The 25,383-nt window shown below is 53.9% G+C and overlaps 1 protein-coding gene across 4 annotated transcripts in view; it reads right to left on the bottom strand.

The window, feature by feature from the left end:
- LOC138758332 (serine/arginine-rich splicing factor 2-like) overlaps window positions 1-24,226 on the bottom strand; it is a 29,906-nt gene extending 5,680 nt beyond the window's left edge. For 2 of the 4 annotated variants that reach the window (XM_069927091.1, XM_069927092.1), the window contains exons 1-4: window positions 24,123-24,226; window positions 22,271-22,411; window positions 12,048-12,164; window positions 671-906 (exon numbers count right to left, since the gene is read on the bottom strand). In XM_069927091.1, the coding sequence (XP_069783192.1) occupies window positions 671-906; window positions 12,048-12,164; window positions 22,271-22,390 (473 nt within the window). In that variant the 5' untranslated portion in view covers window positions 22,391-22,411; window positions 24,123-24,226. Of the gene's footprint in view, window positions 1-670; window positions 907-12,047; window positions 12,165-22,270; window positions 22,412-24,122 lie in introns of those variants that run through there. The other 2 variants (XM_069927093.1, XM_069927094.1) reach the window with 2 other exon arrangements.
- Between the last annotated feature and the right edge of the window lie 1,157 nt (window positions 24,227-25,383).

The raw sequence follows: 25,383 nt of genomic DNA, 5'->3' as shown, positions 1-25,383 counted from the left end.
TGAGAGCCCCACTATCCCCATGGCGCTCTCCCCAACCTCCCTCTGGAACCTCCCCTATTCCTCCTCTTTCCCCATGACACTCTCCCCCACCCCTCCCAGACCTTCCCATCCTCCCTGTCCCTCCTTGACCTACCCTATCCCCCACTCTTCCCTCATTCCTCTCCCATGGAACTTCTCCCCACCCCTGTATCCCCAGCACATTCTACCCCATCCCTCCCTCCCAAGCTTACCCCCAACCTTCCTCCCGATCATTAGCCACACTTCCCCTCTCAGCACCCAATTGCCTGCGAGATCCAGCAACCCCCTCCCCCTTGGACTATCCCCACACTCCCTCCTCCTTATACAAGTCCCACCTCCCCTCTCCCCCAACAGCATCCCTTTAACCCCCACCAGGCCCTCCTCCCCCACCCTCCTCCTGGACACCAGCCCAACCTCCCCTCACCACTCCTTCCACCCTGGATTCACTTCATCCACCCTTCCCCCTCAGACCTCCCCTCCAGGACAAGGGGGGGGGGGGGGGAAGGGTGGGGGAGGGGGATGGGGTGGTGAGGCGGGAATGAAGACCTGATGCTGGTGTCCAGGACACGTCCCATCTGTCCCACCTTCCCCACCCACCCCCCCACCTCGGATCCAACACTGCAGTGCCATATTTCCCAACCCCAAGACCCACCTCCTGCTGCGCCGGTACCGACTGGCCCGCCGGTTGCCCGAGCCCCCTCCTCTCCGATACGAGTCCGGGGGCCGGGAATAGCGGGCCATCTGCACCCTGAGCTCCCGGCCGTCGAGGATTGCCCCATCCATGGCGTCAATGGCGTCCTCAGCATCTCGCTTGTCGTAGAAACGCACAAAGGCAAAGCCCCGGCTCTCCCGGGTGAAGCGGTCCCGGGGGATGTAGACATCTCCCACCTGGGGGGTTGGAACAGGGAATGGAGGCGGGTGTGGGAGTTGGTGGGTTGCAAGGCGAGAGAAGTGGAGGAATGGATTTTGGCAGGACGGGAAGGAAGGAGCAGGGATAAGGAGGGTGGGTGGGAGGGAAAGGAAAAATGGTCAGTAATCAGCTCCTTCACCACAGAGTCTGAGAGAACACAACCCCCGCCCCCCCCACTCCTCGCCTGGTAGGAGTTAGTCCACGTACACAACATCCGCTGCACAACTGGAGGGAGTTAGTCCATGTTCATGATATCCGCCGCACATCTGGGGGGGGAGTGGGCCGAGTTATTCCATATACACAGCATCCACTGCATACCTGGAGGGAGTTATTCCACATACATAACATCCACTGCACACCTAGAGGGAGTTATTCCATATACACAACATCCACTGCACACCTGGGGGTGGGGTTGGATGAGTTGTTCCATATACACAACATCCACTGCGCACCTGGAGGTAGTTAGCCCATGTACACAAGATACACTGCACGCCTTGGGGGTGGGGTGAGTTAGTCCATGCACATAAGATCCAACACACATCAGGAGGAAGTTAGTCCATGTACACATCCAACCCACAGCTGGGTGGATTAGTCTGTGTACACAACATCCGCCACACACCTGGGGTATATTAGTCTATATACACATCTGCCCCATACCTTGGGTGAGTTAGTCTGTGTACACAAAATCCACCCCACATCTGGGGTGAATTAGTCCATGTATACAACATCCACCGCACACCTGGGAGATTCAGTCTGTGCACGCAACATCCACCCCATACCTAGAATTAATCTGTGCACATAACATCCGCAGCACACCCCCATTTCAACCCTCCTTTATCAACAAGGAGTGTGAAGTAACACACCTTCAGCTTGCCAGGGGTGAGATAGTCCATGTAAATGACATCCACCATGCACCTGGGGTGAGTTAGTCCATCTACACTACATCCACTGCACACTCTACATCGCGCTTCTCCAAACCTACGAGGCAGGAGTGCTGTGGAAGTCAAGGGAAATGGATACCTTCTGAGGCAAATAGAAACTTCAAACTTTCTGAGGAAAACATTCCTCGGAATGTTCTTTGGATGGGAGGGGAAGCGGTTCGAGCAATAAGGAGAGGGTTCCAGGATAGGCTGGGACATTTTTCCCTGGAACGCCTGAGGTTATGGGGGGGGGTGGGCGGGGGGGAGACTTCTAGAGGTTTATAAAATCCCTCGAGGGGGCATGGATAAAATGGATGGTCACCATCTATCTCCCCCACCCCCTCAGAGGGTCATGGATTGAAGGGGAGATACTTACAGAAGCGACACCCCCCACTCCACATATAGGTCTGTGGGACAGGCTGCCAGGGAAGGGGTCAAAATGACAACACTGACCTTGTTTCAAGGGCATCAGGAACACGGAACAGGAAAGGGAGGGAAAGAGGAGGTGAAAGGGAGAGGGGAGATTGTAGCAGGTTGCAACAGGATACAGACAAGATGGGAGTTGGGGGAGAAGTGGAGGTGTTGTGCACAACGAGAAAGGCTTTCGAAGCTTGCAGAGGGATCTGGACCAGTTGGGAAAAATGGCAGATGGAATTTAAAGAAGACAAGTGTGAGGTGTTGCATTTTGGAAGGGCAAACCAAGGTAGGATGTACACGGTAAATGGTAGGGCACTGAGGAGTGCAGTAGAACAGAGGGACCTGGGAATACAGATTCAGTCTGTCACCAAAGACTCGCGTAAACCTCTACAGGTGGACCGTAGAGAGCATTCTGGCCGGTTGTATCTCTGCCTGGTACGGAGGCACCAACTCTCAGGACAAGAATAAACTCCAGAGGGTTTTTCACTCGGCCTGCGACATCACAGTCACCAGACTTCACTCCATCGAGGACATCCACGAGGCGGGGTCTTCAAAAAGTAGCTTCTATCCTCAAGGAGCCCCACCACCCAGGCCATGCCCTCTTCACTCTGCTACCATCAGGGAAAGGGGACAGCTTCTTCCCCGCTGCCATCAGATTCCTGAGTGATCAATGAACCAAAGACACTGCCTGACTTTTCGTGCATCTTGGGTTTTTTATAGTAATGCTGTAAGATGGTTGTAATATTTTACTTCGATATTTTAAGATGCTGCCGCAAAACACCTAATTTCATGGCAATAAATTCTGACATAATTCCCTGAAAGTGGCGTCACGGGTGGATCAGGTTGTATAGAGAGCTTTTGGCACATTGACCTTCATAAATCAAAGTATTCAGTACAGAAGTGGGATATTATGGTGAAGTTTCAGAAGACATTGATGAGGCCAAATTTGAAGTATTGTGTGCAGTCCTCATCACCAAACTACAGGAAGGATATCAATAAGATGGAAAGAGTGCAGAAATTTACTAGGATGTTGCCTGGACTTCAGGAACTGAGTTACAGGGAAAGGTTAAACAGGTGGGGACTTTATTCCCTAGAGTGTAGAAGAATGAGGGGAGATTTGAAAGAGGTGTACAAAATTATGAGAGGTATAGACAGAGTAAATGTAAGCAGGCTTTTTCTTTTTTCCACTGAGGTTGGGTGAGATCCAAATCAGGGGAGCAAAACGCAAAAATCTGCAGATACCATGGTTGAAGTAATTACACAATGCAGGAGAAACTCAGCCTTCACCTTGATGAAGGGCTCAACCCCAAACTGTTGCTTATGTATCTTTATCTTTGCTATGCAAAGTACTCGGTTTAACCTGCTGAGTTTCTCCAGCATTGTGTTTTTCACCTCAAACCAGAGGTCATGGGTTAAGGGTGAAAGGGGAGAAGTTTAGGGGAACTTCTTCATACAGAGAGGGGTGGGAGGGTGGAATGAGCTGAAGTGGCTCAATTTTAACATTAAAGAAAAATATGAACCAGTACGTGGATGGGAGAGGTATGGAGGGCCATGGTTAGTGGGACATAAAAACATCAGAAATAGGAGCAGGAATCAGCCATCCGGCCCGTCGAGCCTGCTCCTCCACTTAAAATCACTGCTGATGGCCTCATCTCCACCTACCTGCCTTTTCCCCATAACCCTTCATTCCCCTACTTTGTAAAAATACATCCAACCTGGTCTTAAATACACCTTCTCCTCATCTCCATCCTAAATCTTGAGGCTACGTCTTCTAGTTCTAGTCTTCCCCCACCAATGGCAACATACCTACCACCATCTTATCTATATAATTTCATAATTTTATGTTTCTCTCATTCTTCTAAATTCCAGTGAGTCCAGTCCCAGACGACTCAATCTCTCCTCCAAGGCCAACCCCCTCATTCCTGGAATCAACCTGGTGAACCCCCTCTGCACCACCTCCAGAGCCAGTGCATCCTTCCTCAAGTAAGGAGACCAGAACTGCACCCAGTTCTCCAGATGTGGCCTCACCAGTACCTGGTACAGTTGCAGCAGGACCCTGCTCCTAAATTCCATCCCTCCGGCAATGAAAGCCAGTGTCCCATCTGCCTTCTTGTTAGCCGCCACACCTGCCAACCAACCTTTTGCGATTCATGCACCAGCCCTCCCAGGTCTCTCTGCACGGCAGCGTGCCGCAATCACTTTCCATTTAGATAATCATCTGAAATTCTGTTTTTTTCACATTTGTCAACGTTATACTCCATCTGCCGGGCCCTTTCCCACTCACTTAACCTATCTCTATCTCCCTGCACACTCTCCGAATCCTCTCCACAATGTGCTTTTCCTCTCAATTTAGTGTCATCAGCAAGCTTAGATAAACGACTCTCTGTCCCCCCTTCCTGATCGTTAGTGTACATCATGATCTGTTACAGGCCCAGCACTGACCCCTGCGGCATCCCGTTCACCACCAATTGCCAACCAGTAAATCACCCCTGCACCCCAACTCTCTGCTTTCTATTGGTTAACCAACCCTCTATCCATGCTAATGCATCACCAACAACACTACATCCTTACGCGACACCTTCTTGAACACTTTCTAGAAATTCAGTTAAACCACATCCGCCTGCTCCCCTCTATCTACCATGCTCATTATATCCTCAGGGAACTCCAGTAAGTTTATAGAGCAGGACCCACCTTTGCTGAATCCATGCTGTGCCTGCCAGATAGATCAATTTCACTCCAGATTCTTCGTTATTTTCCCAACTACAGACATTCAACTAACTGGCCTGCTGCCTGCATCCTCTTGTGAGCATTGGCATGGCATATGTCGTCTTCCAATCCCTCAGGGCCCGCCCGGAGAATTTTGGTACATTACCACCAAAGCCTCAACGCTAACCTGCCATTTCTCTCAGTTCCCTGGGATGCATTCCATTGGGACCAGGGGATTTCTCTATCTTTAGATCCTCGTGTCCGACCTCTTTAACTGTTATGTACAGTTCCTCACTTTCCACCGCATCCATAACATCTGTCATTGCCCCTTCTATTACCGACCCGTTCTATCTTGTACTAATTATGGTTATAATCTAATTACGGTTATAATCTATACTCGCAGCCAACATTCCCTCTCTTTGTTGCTTGCTTCCTGCTTCATTCTTGCTTTTAAAAGTTTCATGTTTTTAATTTTTTTTACTGGTTTTTATGCTGAAGAAAAGGGAATTAAACTGAAAATACAGTATCACATTTGTATGTATATCAAGATAAAACTTCCAATTGTATAAAGTCTGTTCCACCTCCACTGCACTGGGTGAAAACAGAAAAGACATCAAAAATATTACATATATTTTTAAAAATCCCACCTAACCTACTCTATTTTTTAAAAAATGCTAATTTAAAAAAACCATCTGAGTAGCTTATCCTGAGGGTTCCATACATTTTGTAGCTTTTGATTCATACCTTGAATCCACAAAACCCAGATCAGACTAGATCTCACCCGGAAGACTGAGAACATCGAATCACATTAAAAACATCAAATTAAAATAAGACATAAGAGGTCGCCGTGTATCTTCAAATTTCACCAATTAATCCAATTTTTTTTCTAAACTTAAACAGGACATAATATGAGAAAACCAGTGAATCACTGTTGGAGGCCGAGAGCAATGGGTCTCAATCTTTCTCTTTCCACTCACAAACCAATTTAAGTATTCCCTATGCCATCGGTGCTCTGTGATCAGTAAAGGATTGCTTCAGGTGGTGTGTGGCTGGGAAGGAAAAGCTTGAAAACCACTGTTTTAATCATCTATCATTGACCCGTGATGTCCCTGGTTTTAGAACTCCAAAGGAAATGGGCCAATGACAATTTTTCTCCAGCCAAATATTTCAGTCACATTTGGGTCTAGAGCAGTGATTCTCAACCTTCCCTTCCCACCCACAGGCCATCTGAAGCGATCCTTTACTGATCACAGAGCACTGATGGCATTGGGATTACTTAAAAGTGGGATGTGAGTGGAAAGAAAAAGGTTGAGAACCACTGGTCTAGAAAAAGACAATCTGGTGTAATAGAGAAGAAAAATTGAGTTCATAGAAATCTTGAAATCATTTAGTAATTTCAACCCCCAAGTGTGTGAAATTATCTCTGACAATCTTTAATGGGACTTGGATGAAAATAGGGACCTGTGTAGCAGACCAAGTGACCGCGCAGGTGGACGGGCTAAATCGCCACAACAGTCAGCCATCTCAAGATGGCGCGGGTCCTCGTTCACTACCGAGAAGAAGCCTGTGGATAACGTTACATTCATGTGGCGCACTGCCAGCTGAGGAGCGACACAGCAACACGCTGACATCACTTCCGGTGACGCCGACAGTTCCAATGTCGAACGCACCAGAAGGCAAGAATCCGCTGCTACTACAGTCATGATGGTTGCGACCAACGCGGTGGATGTGCATCTCCCGCCCTTCTGGGCAAACCAGCCCAGGAACTGGCTGCAGCTGGTTGAGTCCCTGTTCCACATCAGGGGAATTGTCTCAGAGGACACCAAGTTTGGGCACGTTGTCAGCGCCCTGGACACTGCCGCCACCGCTGCCAAAGTAAGCTCCTTCATGGAGAACCCACCCATGGAGGGTAAGTATGAGCAGTTCCACCTCAACTCCCTAGAAATCAGCCGGCATGTGTGCGCCGTTTGGATCTTAAACATGCAGGGCCTGGGTGACAGGAATCCCTCCAAGCTCATGCACGAGATAGTGGCCCTAGCGGATGGACAGACAGACTGTTTCCCCTTCGAGGCCCTGTTCCTCTCCAAGCTTCCGGTACATATTTCCTCGGCGCTTTCGGACATGGATTTCAGTGCCCCGCACCTGGTAGCCAAGGAGGCAGACAGGCTGTTCCACACCCCACAGCAGAGCTCTCTCCATGTGCAGCCCGACTACACCGTCAGTCCCACCATCGCGACCAGCCCATCGGAAACCCCATCAGTGGCTGCGGCACAACCACAATGTGACAGGTACAAAGAAGCACAGTGGATACTGTATCTACCACTGCCGCCGATGGGGCTGGAACACCCAGAGGTGCATCCTCCATGCTCATTCCCCACTACCAAACCCAACACTGTGACAGGAAATGGGCAAGCCGGCTGCCAATAGTGACCTCAGCAGTTGGTGCTCTGAAAGGCCTATTCTAACTCAGAGACCAATGGACGAAGAAGGATTTCCTAGTCGACACGGGCATAGAAATCAGCCTCGTCCCGCCGACGTATTTCGAGGGCAGACACAACCTTTGAGCTATGGGACCTGCCTGGTCACCATCCACTTCGCAGACACGGTCTTCCAGTGGGAGTGCACCATCGTGGCCGCGGACAGGCACTACTCGAAGTGGATTTCCACCAGGCTCATAAACTACAAGATGACAATATGCGGTTAGTAAACACCACAACGTTCCAGTCTGTCCCCCTCACCCTGCGGCAACATTCCTTCTTGCCTTTAGGGATCCACACCCTGGACCGAGATGTGTACACTCACCTACTGGCCAGGAACCCAGCCTTACTGGCCCCAACTTCCATGACTCTAACCTGCCACATGGCGTGGCCCACCCACATCGAGAACCCCCACATCGGGCCACATCGAGGCCCGGCACCGCCCGCAAGACAAGCTCCAGCAAGCCAAGGCTGGCTGAGGAGCTGGGGATCGCCCGCCATTCCAACAGCCTGTGGGCCTCCCCACTCCATGTAGTGCAGAAGACTCCGTCAATTGGTCCCCGTGCATCGACTAGATGGCTGAACGAGGCGACAGTCCCAGACAGGTATCCTATCCCACATGAGGTTACAAGGTTACTGATTTTTCTCAAGGTGGACCTCGTCAAAGGATAGCATCAGATCCCAGTACACCACAGCGACGTTCCAAAAAAATGGCAATCATCACACCTTTCGGCCTCTTCGAGTTCCTGCGGATGCCCTTTGGACTACAAAACGTGGTCCAAACTTTCCAGCGACTAATGGATGTGGTTGGCAGGGACCTCGATTTCATCATCCTCTACTCAGACGACATGCCCATGGCCAGCCCCGATGCCAACACTCACAGGACGTATCTGACCCTCCTTTTCGACAGACTGCAGTAGTTCGGGCTCAAAGTGAACCCGGCCAAGGGCCAGTTCGGCTTAGAGACAATAGATTTCTTGGGACACCGCATCTCCCCAGAGAGAGCCACGCCACTGCCCAACAAGGTAGAGGCCATTCAAAATTTCCGCAAGCCGAGTACGACCAAAGGCCTGCAGGAGTTCCTGGGGATGGTTAACTTCTACCATCCCTTCCTATCGGGAGTGGCCCCCTTCATGCAGCCCCTTTTCAACCCCGTCAAGCACAGCGACAAGACACTCCAGTGGACACCCTACACCACAGAAGCCTTCCACTCCACAAAAATGGCACTGGCAAGTGCCACGGTGCTGATGCACCCAGACTTGACCTACCCCCTGGCCCTTACAACAGATGCATAATGGGTCGACGAGCACTGGCGCCCCCCTGGCTTTCTTCAGTAAACACCTCCGAACGCTAGAGATAAAATACAGCGCGTTCGACCGTGAACTGTTAGCCCGGTACCTGGTGATATGGCACTTCCGATACATGTTAGAGGGAAGTGTTTTCACCACCTCTTTCTCTTTGGCTTGGCTTCGCGGATGAAGATTTATGGAGGGGTAAAAGTCCACATGAGCTGCAGGCTCGTTTGTGGCTGACAAGTCCGATGTGGGACAGGCAGACACGGTTGCAGGGGAAAATTGGTTGGTTGGGGTTGGGTGTTGGGTTTTTCCTCCTTTGTCTTTTGTCAGTGAGGTGGGCTCTGCGGTCTTCTTCAAAGGAGGTTGCTGCCCGCCGAACTGTGAGGTGCAAAGATGCACGGTTTGAGCCGATATCAGCCCACTGGCGGTGGTCAATGTGGCAGGCACCAAGAGATTTCTTTAGGCAGTCCTTGTACCTCTTCTTTGGTGCACCTCTGACACGATGGCCAGTGGAGAGCTCGCCATATAACACGATCTTGGGAAGGCAATGGTCCTCCATTCTGAAGACGCGACCTACCAGCGCAGTTTGATCTTCAACAGCGTGGATTCGATGCTGTCGGCCTCTGCCATCTCGAGTACTTCGATGTTAGGGATGAAGTTGCTCCAATGAATGTTCAGGATGGAGCGCAGACAACGCTGGTGGAAGCGTTCTAGGAGCTGTAGGTGATGCCGGTAGAGGACCCATGATTCGGAGCCGAACAGGAGTGTGGGTATGACAACGGCTCTGTGTACGCTTATCTTTGTGAGGTTTTTCAGTTGGTTGTTTTTCCAGACTCTTTGTGTAGTCTTCCAAAGGCGCTATTTGCCTTTGCGAGTCTACACGGACCACAAACTGCTAACCTACAAGATCCCTGACCCATGGTTGGCGAGACAACAGCGGCATCTCTCCTACATCTCAGAGTATACCATGGAGATTCGCCACATCGCAGGCAAGTCCAACGCTATCCACGATCGCCACAACTTCAGGGGGCTTGATGCCACCCAGCTGGCCAAGGACCATACGGAGGGCGCAGACATGCAGGCCTACTGGAGGGCCATTACCAGCCTGAAGGTCAGCGATTTCTGCCCCTCACCAGGAGGCCCAACCCTGCTGTGCGATGTCTCCATAGGGTTTCCTAGATCCATCCTACCCGCGACCTGGCGATGGTGGGTTTTCAACCAGATCCACAGCCTGTTCCACCCCTCCATAAGGCCCACAGTCTGCCTGATGTCCGACAAGTTCGTGTGGCATGGTCTCCACTGAGATGTGACCCTGTGGGTCCGAACCTGTTTAGTGCCAGCACGTCAAGTTATACTGGCACACTAAAGCCCCACTCCAGACTTTCGAGCCGGTGCAATTCCAGTTCGAGCATGTCCAGGTAGACATCGTCGGCCCACTCCCCGTGAGCCAGGGAATGCGGTACCTGTTCACGACAAATGACCTATTTACCTGCTGCTCGGAGGCAATACCTATGCCTGCACGTGACATGGAGACGTGTGCCAGGGCTTTCCTATCCACATGGGTTGCGCGCTTCGGAGTCCCGACCCATATATCTCAGACCAAAGGGCACAGTTCACCTCCTCGCTCTGGTCCAACCTGACTAAATTCTGCAGCAGTCAAGTACACCATGCCATGGCCTACCACTCCCAAGCAAATGGCCTGGTCGAGCGTTTCCACCACCACCTGAAGGCCATCTTGAAAGCCTGACTGCATGGCCCGAACTGGGTGGATGAACACCCATGGGTACTCCTAGGCATTCGCATGTCACCGGAGGACCTGGCAGCCTCGTTCCGCAGGAACTCACCATTCCTGGGGACATCCATTTCAACCCTCCTGGCCCACAGCCCACTGCCTTCGATGTCCTCCTGAGGTTGAGGGTGCAAGCGGGTGAACGCTCCCCCCCGCCACTGTCTCGACACAACTCGCCACCCAGCCATATCCTCACAGACCTGCAGTCCACCCACTACATTTTCATAAGGAGCAGTCAGTAAAGAACACCCTATAGTGCCCATACGAAGGCCTGTTCAAGGTACTACAGAGAGACGGTGTCGTGTTTACACTGGACACTGGCGGCCGACAGGACAGATTCAGTCGACTGCCTCAAAGCCACATACCTGGACTCCGACCTGTCAGACCCCCAGCTGACCACCCAGAGACTGTAAATTAAACCACTCAGGGGTCGGTGGCACTTCTGGGGGGGAGGGGTGTAGCAGGCTGAGCGACCACACAGGTGGAAGGGCCGAATCGGTGCAACAGTCAGCCATCCCAAGATGGCGCGGGCCCTCCACTACCGAAAAGAAGCCTGCACTTTACGCCACATTGACGTCACTTCCGGAAGTGGGCGTTCCCCACGGGGCAACGCAATGAATTCAAATAATAAAGCCAGTTTCTGGTTCATCCACATACTGTGTGGACGTTTCTTCATTTCATAGCATGGCCACAGCAGTCGCTACACCTGCATATTAATCGGAAAAGGTTCACTTTTATGAAGGTTTAATTTACATCCAGGGAAAGAGTTGAACTGAGAAAACACAAATAACATCACTAGGATAGACCTTTCAGCATCTGAAATATAAACTCATAGGTCATCTGTATACAAAGAAACCTTGTGAGTTATTCCGTTTCTGACAATCCCTTGAACCTCTCAGGGTATTGTCAGAGGTCCTAAAGCTACACCAACTAGCAAGGGGGCTAAGGGGACAAACCTGCCTAGTTCTCTAAACAGTATAAATAAAGAGGATTTGTTATTATTAGTAACCACAATAGCTAAGGGGGTATTATAAATCAATTTAATCTGTGATATAAAGCCCATACCAAAATTAAATCTCCTTAATGTTTCAAATAAATAGTTCCACTCCACTCTGTCAAAAGCCTTTTCAGCATCTAGAGAAACTGCACATTCTGGAATTATATCTGAAGGGGAATAAATAAGGTTCAATAATCGACAGATGTTAAAATGTGAATAGCGACCTTCAATAAATCCAGTCTGATCTTTAAATATAACAGAGGGAAGGATATTTTCCAATCTACCAGCCAAAACCTTAGGAATAATCTTAAAATCTACATTCAGCAAAGAAATTGCCCGATAGGAAGTACAGTCAGTCAGATCTTTAGCTGTTTTTAGGAATCAATGAAATTGACGCTTCATAAAAAGCTGCCCTGAAGGTCCCAGAGAAAACAGAATTTTCAAATGTTTTACATAGTTGAAGGGTAAATAAATTAGTAAATGATTTTTTTTTAATTCCACCATAAAACCAACCAGACCTGGGGCCTTGCCAGATTGAAGAAACAGCTTGGGAAACTTCCAACTCTGAAATTGGAGCTTCCAACAAGTTTTGATCTTCTGGCGATATTTTGGGGACATTCAATTGTTCCAAGAATCTATCCATTGAAATAGAAAAGAAATTCAGATTTGTATAGATCAAAATAGAATTCCTGAAACACCATTAATTTCAGCACGATCAAAAGTAAAGTTTCCATCCTTCTTGCATATCTTTGTAATTTGTCTTTCAGATCCCACTGCCTTCAGTTGACTAGCAAACAGCTTACCTGAATTCTCTCCATGTACATAAAATTGAGATTTAAGTTTAAGTAGTTGATTCTCGAAAGGGTAAATTAATAATAACATGCTGAGTTTGAAGTTCTACTCTTTCCTTATAAAGGTCCACACTAGATGTCATAGAATATAATTTGTTGATCTCTTTAATTCTGTTAGTGAGAACTGTCAGTTCACTTTTAGTATGTTTACGAAGTCCAACAGAATAAGAAACTTCCCAATCTTCTTTCCTGCTGCTCTTGGCAACTTTGTACGCACAAGCTTTTAGTTTGATCCCTTCCTTTATTTCCTTAGTTATCCAAGGCTGGCTGACCCACCCTGACTGTCCTTGCTTTTAAATGGAATTTACTTTTGTTGAGCACTGTGAAAGATATCTTTGAAAGTTCTCACTGTGTTCCTCAACTGTCCCTCCATGTAGTCTGTGTTCCCAGTTTAACATCGCCAACTCCTTCCTCAACCCATTGTAGTGTCCCTTATTTTGGTTTAACACACTGTACTCTCCATGTGGATGAGAAACACACTCATTACTGTCATCCAAGAGGATCCCTAACTACAAGATTGCTAACTTCACCTGCCTCATTGTATAGCACCAGAGCTAACATTGCTGTTGTAAAGCAAATAAGGGTGGATAAATCCCCAGGGCCTGACAAGATTTTCTCTCAGACGTTGAAGGAAATTAGTGTAGAAATTGCAGGGGCTCTGGCAGAAATATTTAAAATGTCCTTAGCCACAGGTGAGGTGCCAGAGGATTAGAGGGTAGCTCATGTTGTTCCATTGTTTAACAAAGGCTCCACAAATAACCCTGGAAATTATTGGCTGGTGAGCCCGACCTAAGTAAATTGTTGGAAGGTGTTCAAAGAGATCAGATATACAATTATTTAGATAATCGGGGATAATCAACATGGTTTTGTGCGTGGTAGGTCATGTTTAACCAATCTTAGAGTTTTTCCAAAGAGGTTACCAGGGAAGTTGATGAAGAAATGACTGTGGATATTGTCTACGTGGACTTTAATAAGGCCTTTGAAGAGGTCCCATATGGGAGGTTAGTCAGGAAGTTTCGGATGCTTGATAGTCACAGTGAGGCAGTGAACTGGATTCACAATAGCTGGATGGGAGAAGCCAGAGAGTAGCAGTGGATGGTTGCTTCTCAGACTGGATGCCCATGACTAGTGGTGTGCCTCAGGGATTAGTGCTGGAACCAATGATCTGGATGATAATGTGGTAAATTGGATCACCAAGTTTGCAAGTGACACTAAGACTGAAGGCATTGTAGGCAGCAAAGAAGATTTTCAAAACTTGGAGGATTCTGGACCAGCTGGTAAGATGGTCTGAAAAATGGCAGATGGAGTTTAATGCAAACAAGTGTGGTGTTGCATTTTGGAAGGATAAATCAAGAAAGGACGTACCCGGTAAATGGTCGGGCACTGAGGAGTGTGGTAGAACCGAGGGATCTGGGAATACAGATAGATAATTCCCTGAAAGTGGCACCACAGGTGGATAGGGTTGTAAAGAGAGCTTTTGACATAGTGGCCTTCATAAGTACAGGAGTTGGGATGTTAGGGTAAAGTTGTGTAGACATTGGTGAGGCCAAATTTGGAGTATTGTCTGCAGTTCTGGTCACTTAACTATAGGAAAGATATCAATAAGATAGAAAGAGTGCAGAAAAGATTTACTAGGATGTTGCCCATACTTCAGGAACTGAGTTTCAGGGAAAGGTTAAATAGGTTGGGACTTTATTCTGGAGTGTGGAAGAATGAGGGGAGATTTGATCGAGGTACTTAAAATTATGAGGGCAACAGACAGAGTAAATGTAGATAAGCTTTTTCCACTGAGGGCAGGTGAGATACTAACTAGAGGACATGGGTTAAGGGTAAAAGGGGAAAAGTTTAGAGGAAACCACACAGAGAGGGGTGGGAGTGTGGAACGAGCTTCCAGCTGAAATGGTAAACGTGGGCTCAATTTGAACATTTAAAAAGAATTTGGACAGGTACATGGATGCGAGGGATATGGAGGGCTATGAGCTGGGTGCAGGTCAGTGGGACTAGGAAAAGAAATGGTTCAGCACAGACTAGAGGAGTCGAGGTGGCCTGATTCTGTCTCTAGTTCTAAAGCACATTCCCTTGTAGGTTCAGTAATGTGCTGTTTAAGAAAGCCATCACGTATGCATTCTATGCAGTCTTCCTCAAGGTTTGTTGACAAACCTATTCCCTCTCTTTAAATGTTAAAGTCCCCCACAATAACAGCTGTTCCATCTTTATGTGCCTTCGATATTTCTTCGTTTATTGCATGAGCCACTGTAATGTTATTATTGGGGTGGCCTATACACAACTCCCACCAGTGATTTTTGCCCTTCACTATTCCTAATCTCGACCTAAATGGATTCAACATTTTGCTCCTTAGATCTTACACCATCTCTCATTATTGCCCTGAACTCATCCTTAACTAAGAGCTTGAAATTCATTGAATTTCTCTAATTCAGTGACACTCACTATCCCTTCACTTATCAGGAAGGCGCCACAGCGACGGCACTTCCTGAGAAGACGGAAGCGGGCATCATCACATCAACCATCTACAGGAGCTCTGTCGAGAGCGGCCTGGTTGGCTGCATAACAGTGTGGGTACGGTTCCTGCAGAGATATGGATCGGACATCAATCCACAGGAGCAGCAGGGAGTCTCTTCCCCACACCCCCCCCACAATCGACATGATCTACCAGGATCATTGTCTCAAGAGGGCGCACAAAATCATTGAGGCCCCCTTCCGCACCCCTCATCTTTCAGCTGCTCCCGTCGGGGAAAAGATAGGGGAGGATCAGAGCCAGCACCACCAGGCTGAGGAACAGCTTCTTCCCACAGACAGTGAGGATGCTGAACGACCAAAGGAGCTGTCCACACTGACCCTCCAAGACTCTCATATTCACAAAACAATATTCATTTGTACAGATAGATTTCTCCTGTATGTATTTGTGTGTATGTGTGTTAGATCTGGTTGTGTGATTTGCACTGAGGACTGGAGAACACTGTTTCATCAGGTTGCACTTGCACAATGAGATGACAATAATCATATCTCAACTTCCCCCACCTCTCTTATGACCTGATATCCTTGGATATTTAATTCCCAGTCCTCTCCACCCTGCAACCACGATTCTGTAATGGCCACTAAATTAATACCCCTTTCTACTGATTTGTACCCCAAGATCCACAAACCCAGCAGACCCATCGTGTCCACATGCTCCTGCCCCTCCAAAATGGTCTCTGTTTACCTCGACTCCATTTTGTTCCCCCTCCCCACCTACATCCAGAACACTTCGCACACACTCCATCACTTCAACAACTTCCAGTTCCCTGAACTCGATCGCCTCATGGATATCCAATCCCCATCCCCCATCCTTTGTTTCTTTCTGGACAATAGACCCAACCAGTCCCCTCCACCACCCCCTCCTCTGGCTGGCAGAACTTATCCTCACCCTCAGACATTTCTCCTTCGCCTCATCCCACTTTCTCCAGGACAAGGCATGGGTCCCAGCTATTTCTGCCCTTATGTTGGCTTCGCATGCTTCAAGCCTTCACAGGCAAGGCCTCAACTCTTCCTTCGCTACAATGGCGACTACTTTGCTGCTGCCTCACTACCCACAATGAGCTCGCTGACTTCACCCACTTTTCTGCCAACTTCCACCCCGACCTCTCCAGCAGCACTCTCCCCCTTTCTTGTCCTGTCTCCATCCTAGGAGACAAACCCTGTGGACATTTTCCACAAATCCACAGCTATTCCGACTGCACCTCTTCCCATCCTGTCCCCTTTAAAGATTCCATTCTGTTCTCTCCATTTCTCTGCCTTCCATGCCAAATCAGGGATGTCCTTCAGAAAATGTGGCTTCCCCTCTCCCACCACCAACTCAGCGCTCACCCGCACATCCTCCATCACCCTCACATCTGCCCTGGTCTCCTCCACCCCCACACACAGCAAGGACAGGATTCCCCGTTCTCACCTTCCACCCCACCAGCCGACGCATTTCCACCACCTACTATGTGATCCCACCACTAGACACATCTTCCCTTCTCCGTCTTCCACAGGGACCACTCCCTCCGTAACTCCCTTGTCCACTCCTCCCTTCCCACCCATTGCCCCCCCTTGGTGCCTACCCCCTGAGGCCGCAGGAAGCACCCACACCTCCTCCTTCACCACCATTCGGGGCCCCAAACAACCCTCCCAAATGATGCCACACTTCGTTTGTAAATCTGCAGGGGACGTTTACTGCATCTGGGATGTTGCCCAGACTTCAGGAACTGTGTTACGGGGAAAGGTTACACAGGTTGCGACTTTATTCCCTGGAGTGTGGAAGAATGAGGGGAGATTTGATAGAAGATGTTGTCTGGGAGTTTGCTTTGTTCAGCAGCTCAGCCCGTCACAATAGCAGGGATCTCCCACTGGCCAACGCTTTCAATTCTACCCATCATCCCCACTCTGCCACGTCAGTCCATGGCCTCATGCACCGCCAAACTGTGGCCACCCGCAAATCAGAGGAACTGCACCTTATTTTCTGTCTGGACACTCTCCCACTGGATGGCTTCGACATCAACGTCGCCAGTTTCCGATAACACCTCCCCACCTCTTTCTTTCCCTACCCCACCCCCATCTCCTTTCCTTCAGCTACCCACCCCTTCCTGCTCCATTCAGAGAGCGACCCCCTTCCCCCATCACTTCTACCTTCCCACCGATCCTCATACTGGTTAGTGTCCCTTTCACACTGCCAAATAACTGGGCGGTGGGGTGAAAAAATCAACCAGGCTCTGAAAGGGCCCAGCCAAGTTGACTCGGCTGCAGCGGGAACGGCCAACCTGCTCAACCGGGTGGACACAAGGGCCTGCATGCGTGCGTCAGCCTGGTGGCTTTAATATCCGTGCAGTTAGATTTCACAGGGAGGGCAGCGGGGCCATCAGCGTGTACCTGTGCTTTAGATCATCACAAGATTACTTATACCTAAGCCCACGTAATGCTATGTCAATACTTGTTATACTCTATTGTTTAAGGAGTAAGGACAAGCTGGTCTGCGAGTTTGTCCCAAATTTGAATGGTCTTAAGCCCACTGTGAGAGATTTTCCACGGTCTTTTATACATTGCGCACATACGTGCTTTATTCCTGCTACGATTCCACTGCTCTGCAAATATGTAACATGTCACTCAGGACTTCACCGCTGGAGGTTGTCCCCCCCCTTAGATCCGCAATGTCCACATGAGCTAGGGAATTCAGGGTCCAGGGTGAACGGCTCACCTGGAGCTGCCACACGGGTCATCCACTTGTCCATTTAGTGAGTTGCCAGCATGAATGCCACTAACCTCCTCCATCTTTTTATTAGGGCGCCAGCCCATTTTTACTCATGCCTTGACAAAGAGGACAGGCCCTCAATGTGGATGACCCTTCAATTCCGACAGATGCTACGTGACATGCTGAATGTTTCAGGCACGACAGACTTTCCTGTTTTGCTAAAAAAAACTTCCCCTCAGGTTCCTGATAAATCTCTTCCCCCATCTTAAACCTGGTCTCTGATTCCCCAACTCTGGGTAAAACCTTCTCGGCACCACACCGACCCGCCGCTCTGACCCGTCCCTCTCCAGGTTCTGTACACCTGCATGAGAGGGTTAAGTGGGAACAGAGAGTGACGGAGGGAAAGAGAGGGGGAAAACTTATGACCTTCTGACCACTGTTTTCCCAACTCTGGGTAAAACCTTCCCAGCGCCAACCCCACCCCCCGCACCAACCTGTCCCTTTCTAGGTTCTGTACACCTCCATGAGATCGCCCCTCAACCTCCTGCGCTCAGCGGGACAAAGCCCCAGCCGGCTCCACCTCTCCCTACAGCTCAGGCCTCTCCCCGAGTCCTGGCAACGTCCTCGCCGATCCCCTCAGAACCTCTCCAGCTCAATGTACATCAGTCCCACGGCCGGGTGACCAGAACGGAATCCAATTCTCCAAACGGGGCCTCACAAGAACAACAGGAACTCTCAACTTCACGACTCACTGCTGACTGATGAAGGCCTATTTGACCACCCATTCTACCAGTGACCCCATTATCAAGTTACAATGTATGGGTATCCGTTTGCTCCCCCACACCCCCAGATCCCTCTGCCCCGCCGCACCCCGTCAGATCCCTCCGCCCCGCCGCACCCCGTCAGAACCCTCCGCCCCGCCGCACTCCACCAGATCCCTCCGCCCCGCCGCACTCCCCCGATCCCTCCGCCCCGCCGCACTCCCCCGATCCCTCCGCCCCGCCGCACTCCCCTGATCCCTCCGCCCCGCCGCACTCCCCCGATCCCTCCGCCCCGCCGCACTCCCCCGATCCCTCCGCCCCGCCGCACTCCCCCGATCCCTCCGCCCCGCCGCACTCCCCCGATCCCTCCGCCCCGCCGCACTCCCCCGATCCCTCCGCCCCGCCGCACTCCCCCGATCCCTCCGCCCCGCCGCACTCCCCCGATCCCTCCGCCCCGCCGCACTCCCCCGATCCCTCCGCCCCGCCGGACTCCCCCGATCCCTCCGCCCCGCCGGACTCCCCCGATCCCTCCGCCCCGCCGGACTCCCCCGATCCCTCCGCCCCGCCGCGCTCCCCCGATCCATCCGCCCCGCCGCGCTCCCCCGATCCCTCCGCTCCGCCGCGCTCACCCGATCCCTCCGCTCCGCCGCGCTCCCCCGATCCCTCCGCCCCGCAGCACTCCCCCAGGTCCCTCCGCCCCACCGCACTCCCACAGGTCCCGCTGCCCCACCGCACTCCCCCAGGTCCCTCTGCCCCACCGCACTCCCCCAGGTCCCTCTGCCCCACCGCACTCCCCCAGGTCCCTCTGCCCCACCGCACTCCCCCAGATCCCTCTGCCCCACCGCACTCCCCCAGATCCCTCTGCCCCACCGCACTCCCCCAGGCCCCTCTGCCCCACCGCACTCCCCCAGGCCACCCCACACTCCCGCAGGTCCCTCCGCCACACCGCACTCCCCCAGGTCCCTCCGTCCCCCCCCAGGTCCCTCCGCCCCACCGCACTCCCCCAGCACCCTCCGCCCCACCGCACTCCCCCAGGTCCCTCCGCCCCACCGCACTCCCCCAGGTCCCTCCGCCCCACCGCACTCCCCCAGGTCCCTCCGCCCCACCGCACTCCCCCGATCCCTCCGCCCCACAGCACTCCCCCAGGTCCCTCCGCCCCACCGCACTCCCCCATGTCCCTCTGCCCCACCGCACTCCCCCAGGCCCCTCTGCCCCACCGCACTCCCCCAGGACCCTCCACACTCCCCCAGATCCCTCCACACTCCCCCAGATCCCTCCCCACTCCCCCAGATCCCTCCACACTCCCCCAGATCCCTCCACACTCCCCCAGATCCCTCCACACTCCCCCAGATCCCTCCACACTCCCCCAGGTCCCTCCACACTCCCCCAGGTCCCTCTGCCCCACCGCACTCCCCCAGGTCCCTCCGCCCCACCGCACTCCCCCAGCACCTTCCGCACTCCCCCAGCACCCTCCGCACTCCCCCAGGTCCCTCCGCCCCACCGCACTCCCCCACAGGTCCCTCCGCCCCACCGCACTCCCCCCAGGTCCCTCCGCCCCACCGCACTCCCCCCAGGTCCCTCCGCCCCACCGCACTCCCCCAGGTCCCTCCGCCCCACCGCACACCCCCAGGTCCCTACGCCCCACCGCACTACCCCCAGGTCTCTCCGCCCCCCCGCACTCCCCCAGGTCCCTCCGCCCCACCGCACTCCCCCAGGTCCCTCCGCCCCACCGCACTCCCCCAGGTCCCTCCGCCCCACCGCACTCCCCCAGGCCCCTCCGCCCCACCGCACTCCCCCAGGTCCCTCCGCCCCACCGCACTCCCCCCAGGTCTCTCCGCCCCACCGCACTCCCCCAGTTCCCTCCGCCCCACCGCACTCCCCCAGGTCCCTCCGTCCCACCGCACTCCCCCAGGTCTCTCCGCCCCACCGCACTCCCCCCAGGTCTCTCCGCCCCACCGCACTCCCCCAGGTCCCTCCGCCCCACTGCACTCCCCCAGGTCCCTCCGCCCCACCGCACTCCCCCAGGTCCCTCCGCCCCACCGCACTCCCCCAGGTCCCTCCGCCCCACCGCACTCCCCCAGGCCCCTCCGCCCCACCGCACTCCCCCAGGCCCCTCTGCCCCACCGCACTCCTCCAGGCCCCTCCGCACTCCCCCAGGTCCCTCCGCCCCACCGCACTCCCCCCAGGTCCCTCCGCCCCACCGCACTCCCCCAGGTCCCTCCGCCCCACCGCACTCCCCCAGGTCCCTCCGCCCCACCGCACTCCCCCAGGTCCCTCCGCCCCACCGCACTCCCCCAGGTCCCTCCGCCCCACCGCACTCCCCCAGGACCCTCCGCCCCACCGCACTCCCCCAGGTCCCTCCGCCCCACCGCACTCCCCCAGGTCCCTCCGCCCCACCGCACTCCCCCAGGTCCCTCCGCCCCACCGCACTCCCCCGATCCCTCCGCCCCACAGCACTCCCCCAGGTCCCTCCGCCCCACCGCACTCCCCCAGGTCCCTCTGCCCCACCGCACTCCCCCAGGTCCCTCTGCTCCACCGCAGTCCCCCAGGCCCCTCTGCCCCACCACACTCCCCCAGATCCCTCCACACTCCCCCAGATCCCTCCACACTCCCCCAGATCCCTCCACACTCCCCCAGATCCCTCCACACTCCCCCAGATCCCTCCACACTCCCCCAGGTCCCTCTGCTCCACCGCACTCCCCCAGGTCCCTCCGCCCCACCGCACTCCCCCAGCACCCTCCGCACTCCCCCAGGTCCCTCCGCCCCACCGCACTCCCCCCCAGGTCCCTCCGCCCCACCGCACTCCCCCAAGGTCCCTCCGCCCCTCCGCACTCCCCCAGGTCCCTCCGCCCCACCGCACTCCCCCCAGGTCCCTCCGCTCCACCGCACTCCCCCAGGTCCCTCCGCCCCACCGCACTCCCCCAGGCCCCTCTGCCCCACCGCACTCCTCCAGGCCCCTCCACACTCCCCCAGGTCCCTCCGCCCCACCGCACTCCCCCCCAGGTCCATCCGCCCCACCGCACTCCCCCAGGTCCCTCCGCCCCACCGCACTCCCCCCAGGTCCCTCCGCCCCACCGCACTCCCCCAGGTCCCTCTGCCCCACCGCACTCCCCTAGGTCCCTCCGCCCCACCGCACTCCCCCAGGCCCCTCCGCCCCACCGCACTCCTCCAGGCCCCTCCACACTCCCCCAGGTCCCTCCGCCCCACCGCACTCCCCCAGGTCCCTCCGCCCCACCGCACTCCCCTAGGTCCCTCCGCCCCACCGCACTCCCCCAGGTCCCTCCGCCCCACCTCACTCCCCCAGGTCCCTCCGCCCCACCGCACTCCCCCAGGTCCCTCCGCCCCACCGCACTCCCCCAGGTCCCTCCGCCCCACCGCACTCCCCCAGGTCCCTCCGCCCCACCGCACTCCCCCAGGTCCCTCCGCCCCACCGCACTCCCCCAGGTCCCTCCGCCCCACCGCACTCCCCCAGGTCCCTCCGCCCCACCGCACTCCCCCAGGTCCCTCCGCCCCACCGCACTCCCCCAGGTCCCTCCGCCCCACCGCACTCCCCCAGGTCCCTCCGCCCCACCGCACTCCCCCAGGTCCCTCCGCCCCACCGCACTCCCCCAGGTCCCTCTGCCCCACCGCACTCCCCCAGGTCCCTCTGCCCCACTGCACTCTCCCAGATCACTCTGCCCCACTATATTCCCTCACAGATCAAAAATTCAACATGTAGGTCCTTCCCACAACAGACCTCCTCTGGTTACCAATTGCCCAACTCTAAGCAAAAGACTCTCTGCACCCTCAAGATCAATCTCAGTGAGATCACCCCTCACCCTCCTGCATGGCAGAGGGGAGGTGATGCCTGGGGAGAAGGTAGGGAAGGGGGTGAAGGTGCCTGCGGGCTTGGTTAATGGACTCACCTCCCCGTACTTCTCAAACACCCGTTTGAGTGTCTCGGGAGACGTGCGGTAAGTGAGGTTGTCCACCTTCAGACTGGTCATGCCCTCGATATCAGGAGGTCCACTCCGGTCGTAACTCATGGTGATGTCCCAGTCTCCAACCTGCCGAGGATAGGGCAAGGTGAGAGTGGGTGCACGAATTCTTGCTGTGCCATGGCTCCCAACCTCCTCATCCTTCCCGCCGCCCCTCCGTCCGGCACCCCTCACTTCCTCCCCCTCCCCTTTACCTCCTACCCCTCATCCTCCAGCCCAATCCCTCATACTCGTCCCCTCCAACACTTCCTCCAGCCCAATCCCTCATACTCGTCCCCTCCAACACTTCCTCCACCTTTCCCTCATGCCTCCACCTTTCCCTCATGCCTCCACCTTTCCCTCATGCCTCCACCTTTCCCTCATGCCTCCACCTTTCCCTCATGCCTCCACCTTTCCCTCATGCCTCCACCTTTCCCTCATGCCTCCACCTTTCCCTCATGCCTCCACCTTTCCCTCATGCCTCCACCTTTCCCTCATGCCTCCACCTTTCCCTCATGCCTCCACCTTTCCCTCATGCCTCCACCTTTCCCTCATGCCTCCACCTTTCCCTCATGCCTCCACCTTTCCCTCATGCCTCCACCTTTCCCTCATGCCTCCACCTTTCCCTCATGCCTCCACCTTTCCCTCATGCCTCCACCTTTCCCTCATGCCTCCACCTTTCCCTCATGCCTCCACCTTTCCCTCATGCCTCCACCTTTCCCTCATGCCTCCACCTTTCCCTCATGCCTCCACCTTTCCCTCATGCCTCCAATTCTTCCTCTCTTACCCCTCCGTCACCTCTCCATCACCCCTTCCCTCCATTCTCTACTTTCCTTCTCATTCCCTACCTCATATCCCCTCTCCCTCATCCCCATTCCTCCCCTCATCCCCATCCCTCCCTTCCCCCACCCATTTCTTCCTACCCCCTCAACCTATCTCCATTTCCTCCATCCTCACCCACACTCTGCCTCTTCTCTCCTCTCATCCCCTCTCCCTAATTTCCACACCCCTCCCAGCCCACCATTACTTCCTTCCCCCCCTCCCTGCCCTCCATCCCTTCCCTGTCCACTTTCCCCCTCCCCACCCTGCCTCTCCCCCACAATGCCCACCATCCCTACCTCTTCACCCTGCCCATCACCCCCCCTCCCCACCTCCTCCACCACCCCTTCCTACCGACCATCCCTTCCTACCCACCATCCCCTCCTATCACCCCTCCTCCAGCATTACCCTCCTCCACCACCACCCCACTACCCCCTCCCCACCACCCCCCTACCCCTCCCCACCATCCCCCCTACCCCCTCCCCACCATCCCCCCTACCCCCTCCCCACCATCCCCCCTACCCCCTCCCCACCATCCCCCTACCCTCCCCACCACCCCCTACCCGCTCCCCACCATCCCCCTACCCCCTCCCCACCATCCCCCTATCCCCTCCCCACCATCCCCCCTACCCCCTCCCCACCATGCCCCCTACCCCCTCCCCACCATCCCCCCTACCCCCTCCCCACCATGCCCCCTACCCCCTCCCCACCATCCCCCTCCTGTCTCATCCCCTCTTCCTCCGCCTCCTCCCCACCCCAACCATCCTCTCTTCCAGCACCACCTCCCAACCATGCTCCCTACCCCCTCCTCTGCCCACATCTCCCCTCCACACCAACCCCTCCTATTTCCCCCACTATCTCCCCCCTGACCACCATCCCCCCTGCCCCACCATCTTCCCCCCTGCCCCACCATCCCCCCTTCCCCACCATCTTCTCCTCCCCTCCCCACCTTCCATCCCCTACTTCCCTCCCTCATCCTCACCCTCGCTTCCCCTCACTCCGTCGACCAAGACCTGCAGAAGGAAGCGAAAATGGCGCCCGGACGTGACGCCGCAGCCGGCCGCCGGAAGCGGGGCACGGCTGTGTGGAAGTGCCCTCCAGCTCGCTGCGCGATGAGGCGGCCGGCTACGGGGCGGAAACGCGTCGTCCGGCTGCAGTCCGGCGGCGGGAACGACGTACGGAGGTGTGGGGATAGGAGCTATGACGTCCCTATCAGGGGCAGGCTGGCCGCACTCACTCAATGGCGGATGTTACGTCAGTTTCTCCTGTGCCCACCTCTTCAGTTTCCGGTTTCATCGCCATAAGGGGCTTTGGCTGGATTAAATTGGGAAAGTGAGCAGTGTTGATAAAGGGTAGAAATCATCAATAATCCGGGAAATACCCAATAAATGATGGTTAACTCAGAAATCATCTACAATCGGGAAATAATTGGTGATTAACTGTTAGAAATCATCAATTACCTGGGATATTCCCAATAATTGGTGATTAATGGTCAGAAATCATCAATAATCTGGGATATACCCAATAATTGGTGATTAATGGTCAGAAATCATCAATAATCTTGGAAATACCCAATAAATGGTTAACTCAGAAATCATCAATAATCTGGGAAATACCCAATAATCATGATTAATGGTCAGAAATCATCAATAATCTGGGATATACCCAATAATCAGTGATTAACAGTCAGAAATCATCTATAATCCGGGAAATAATCAGTGATTATCAGTCACAAATCATCAATAATCTGGGAAATACCCAATAAATGATGGTTAACTCAGAAATCATTTTTAATCCAGGAAATAATTGGTGATTAACAGTTAGAAATCATCAACAATTGAGGAAATATCCAATAATCATGATTAATGGTCAGAGATCGTCAATAATCCGGGAAATACCCAATAATCGGAGATTAATGGTCAGAAATCATCAATAATCTGGGAAATACCCAATCTTCTTTGGCTTGGCTTCGCGGACGAAGATTTATGGGGGGGGGGTAAAAGTCTACGTCAGCTGCAGGCTCATTTGTGGCTGACAAGTCCGATGCGGGACAGGCAGACACGGTTGCGGCGGCTGCAGGGGAAAATTGGTTGGTTGGGGTTGGGTGTTGGGTTTTTCCTCCTTTGCCTTTTGTCTGGGAATAATTGGTGATTAACAGTCACAAATCATCAATAATCGGGGAAATACCCAACAATCGGTGATTAATGGTCAGAAATCATCAATAATATGGGAAATACCCAATA

The sequence above is a fragment of the Narcine bancroftii genome, chromosome 3 (genome assembly GCF_036971445.1).
Source record: "Narcine bancroftii isolate sNarBan1 chromosome 3, sNarBan1.hap1, whole genome shotgun sequence".
Taxonomy (NCBI): domain Eukaryota; kingdom Metazoa; phylum Chordata; class Chondrichthyes; order Torpediniformes; family Narcinidae; genus Narcine; species Narcine bancroftii.
The sequence above is the reverse complement of the archived record's forward strand: the minus strand, read 5'-3'. Positions and strand labels throughout refer to the sequence as shown.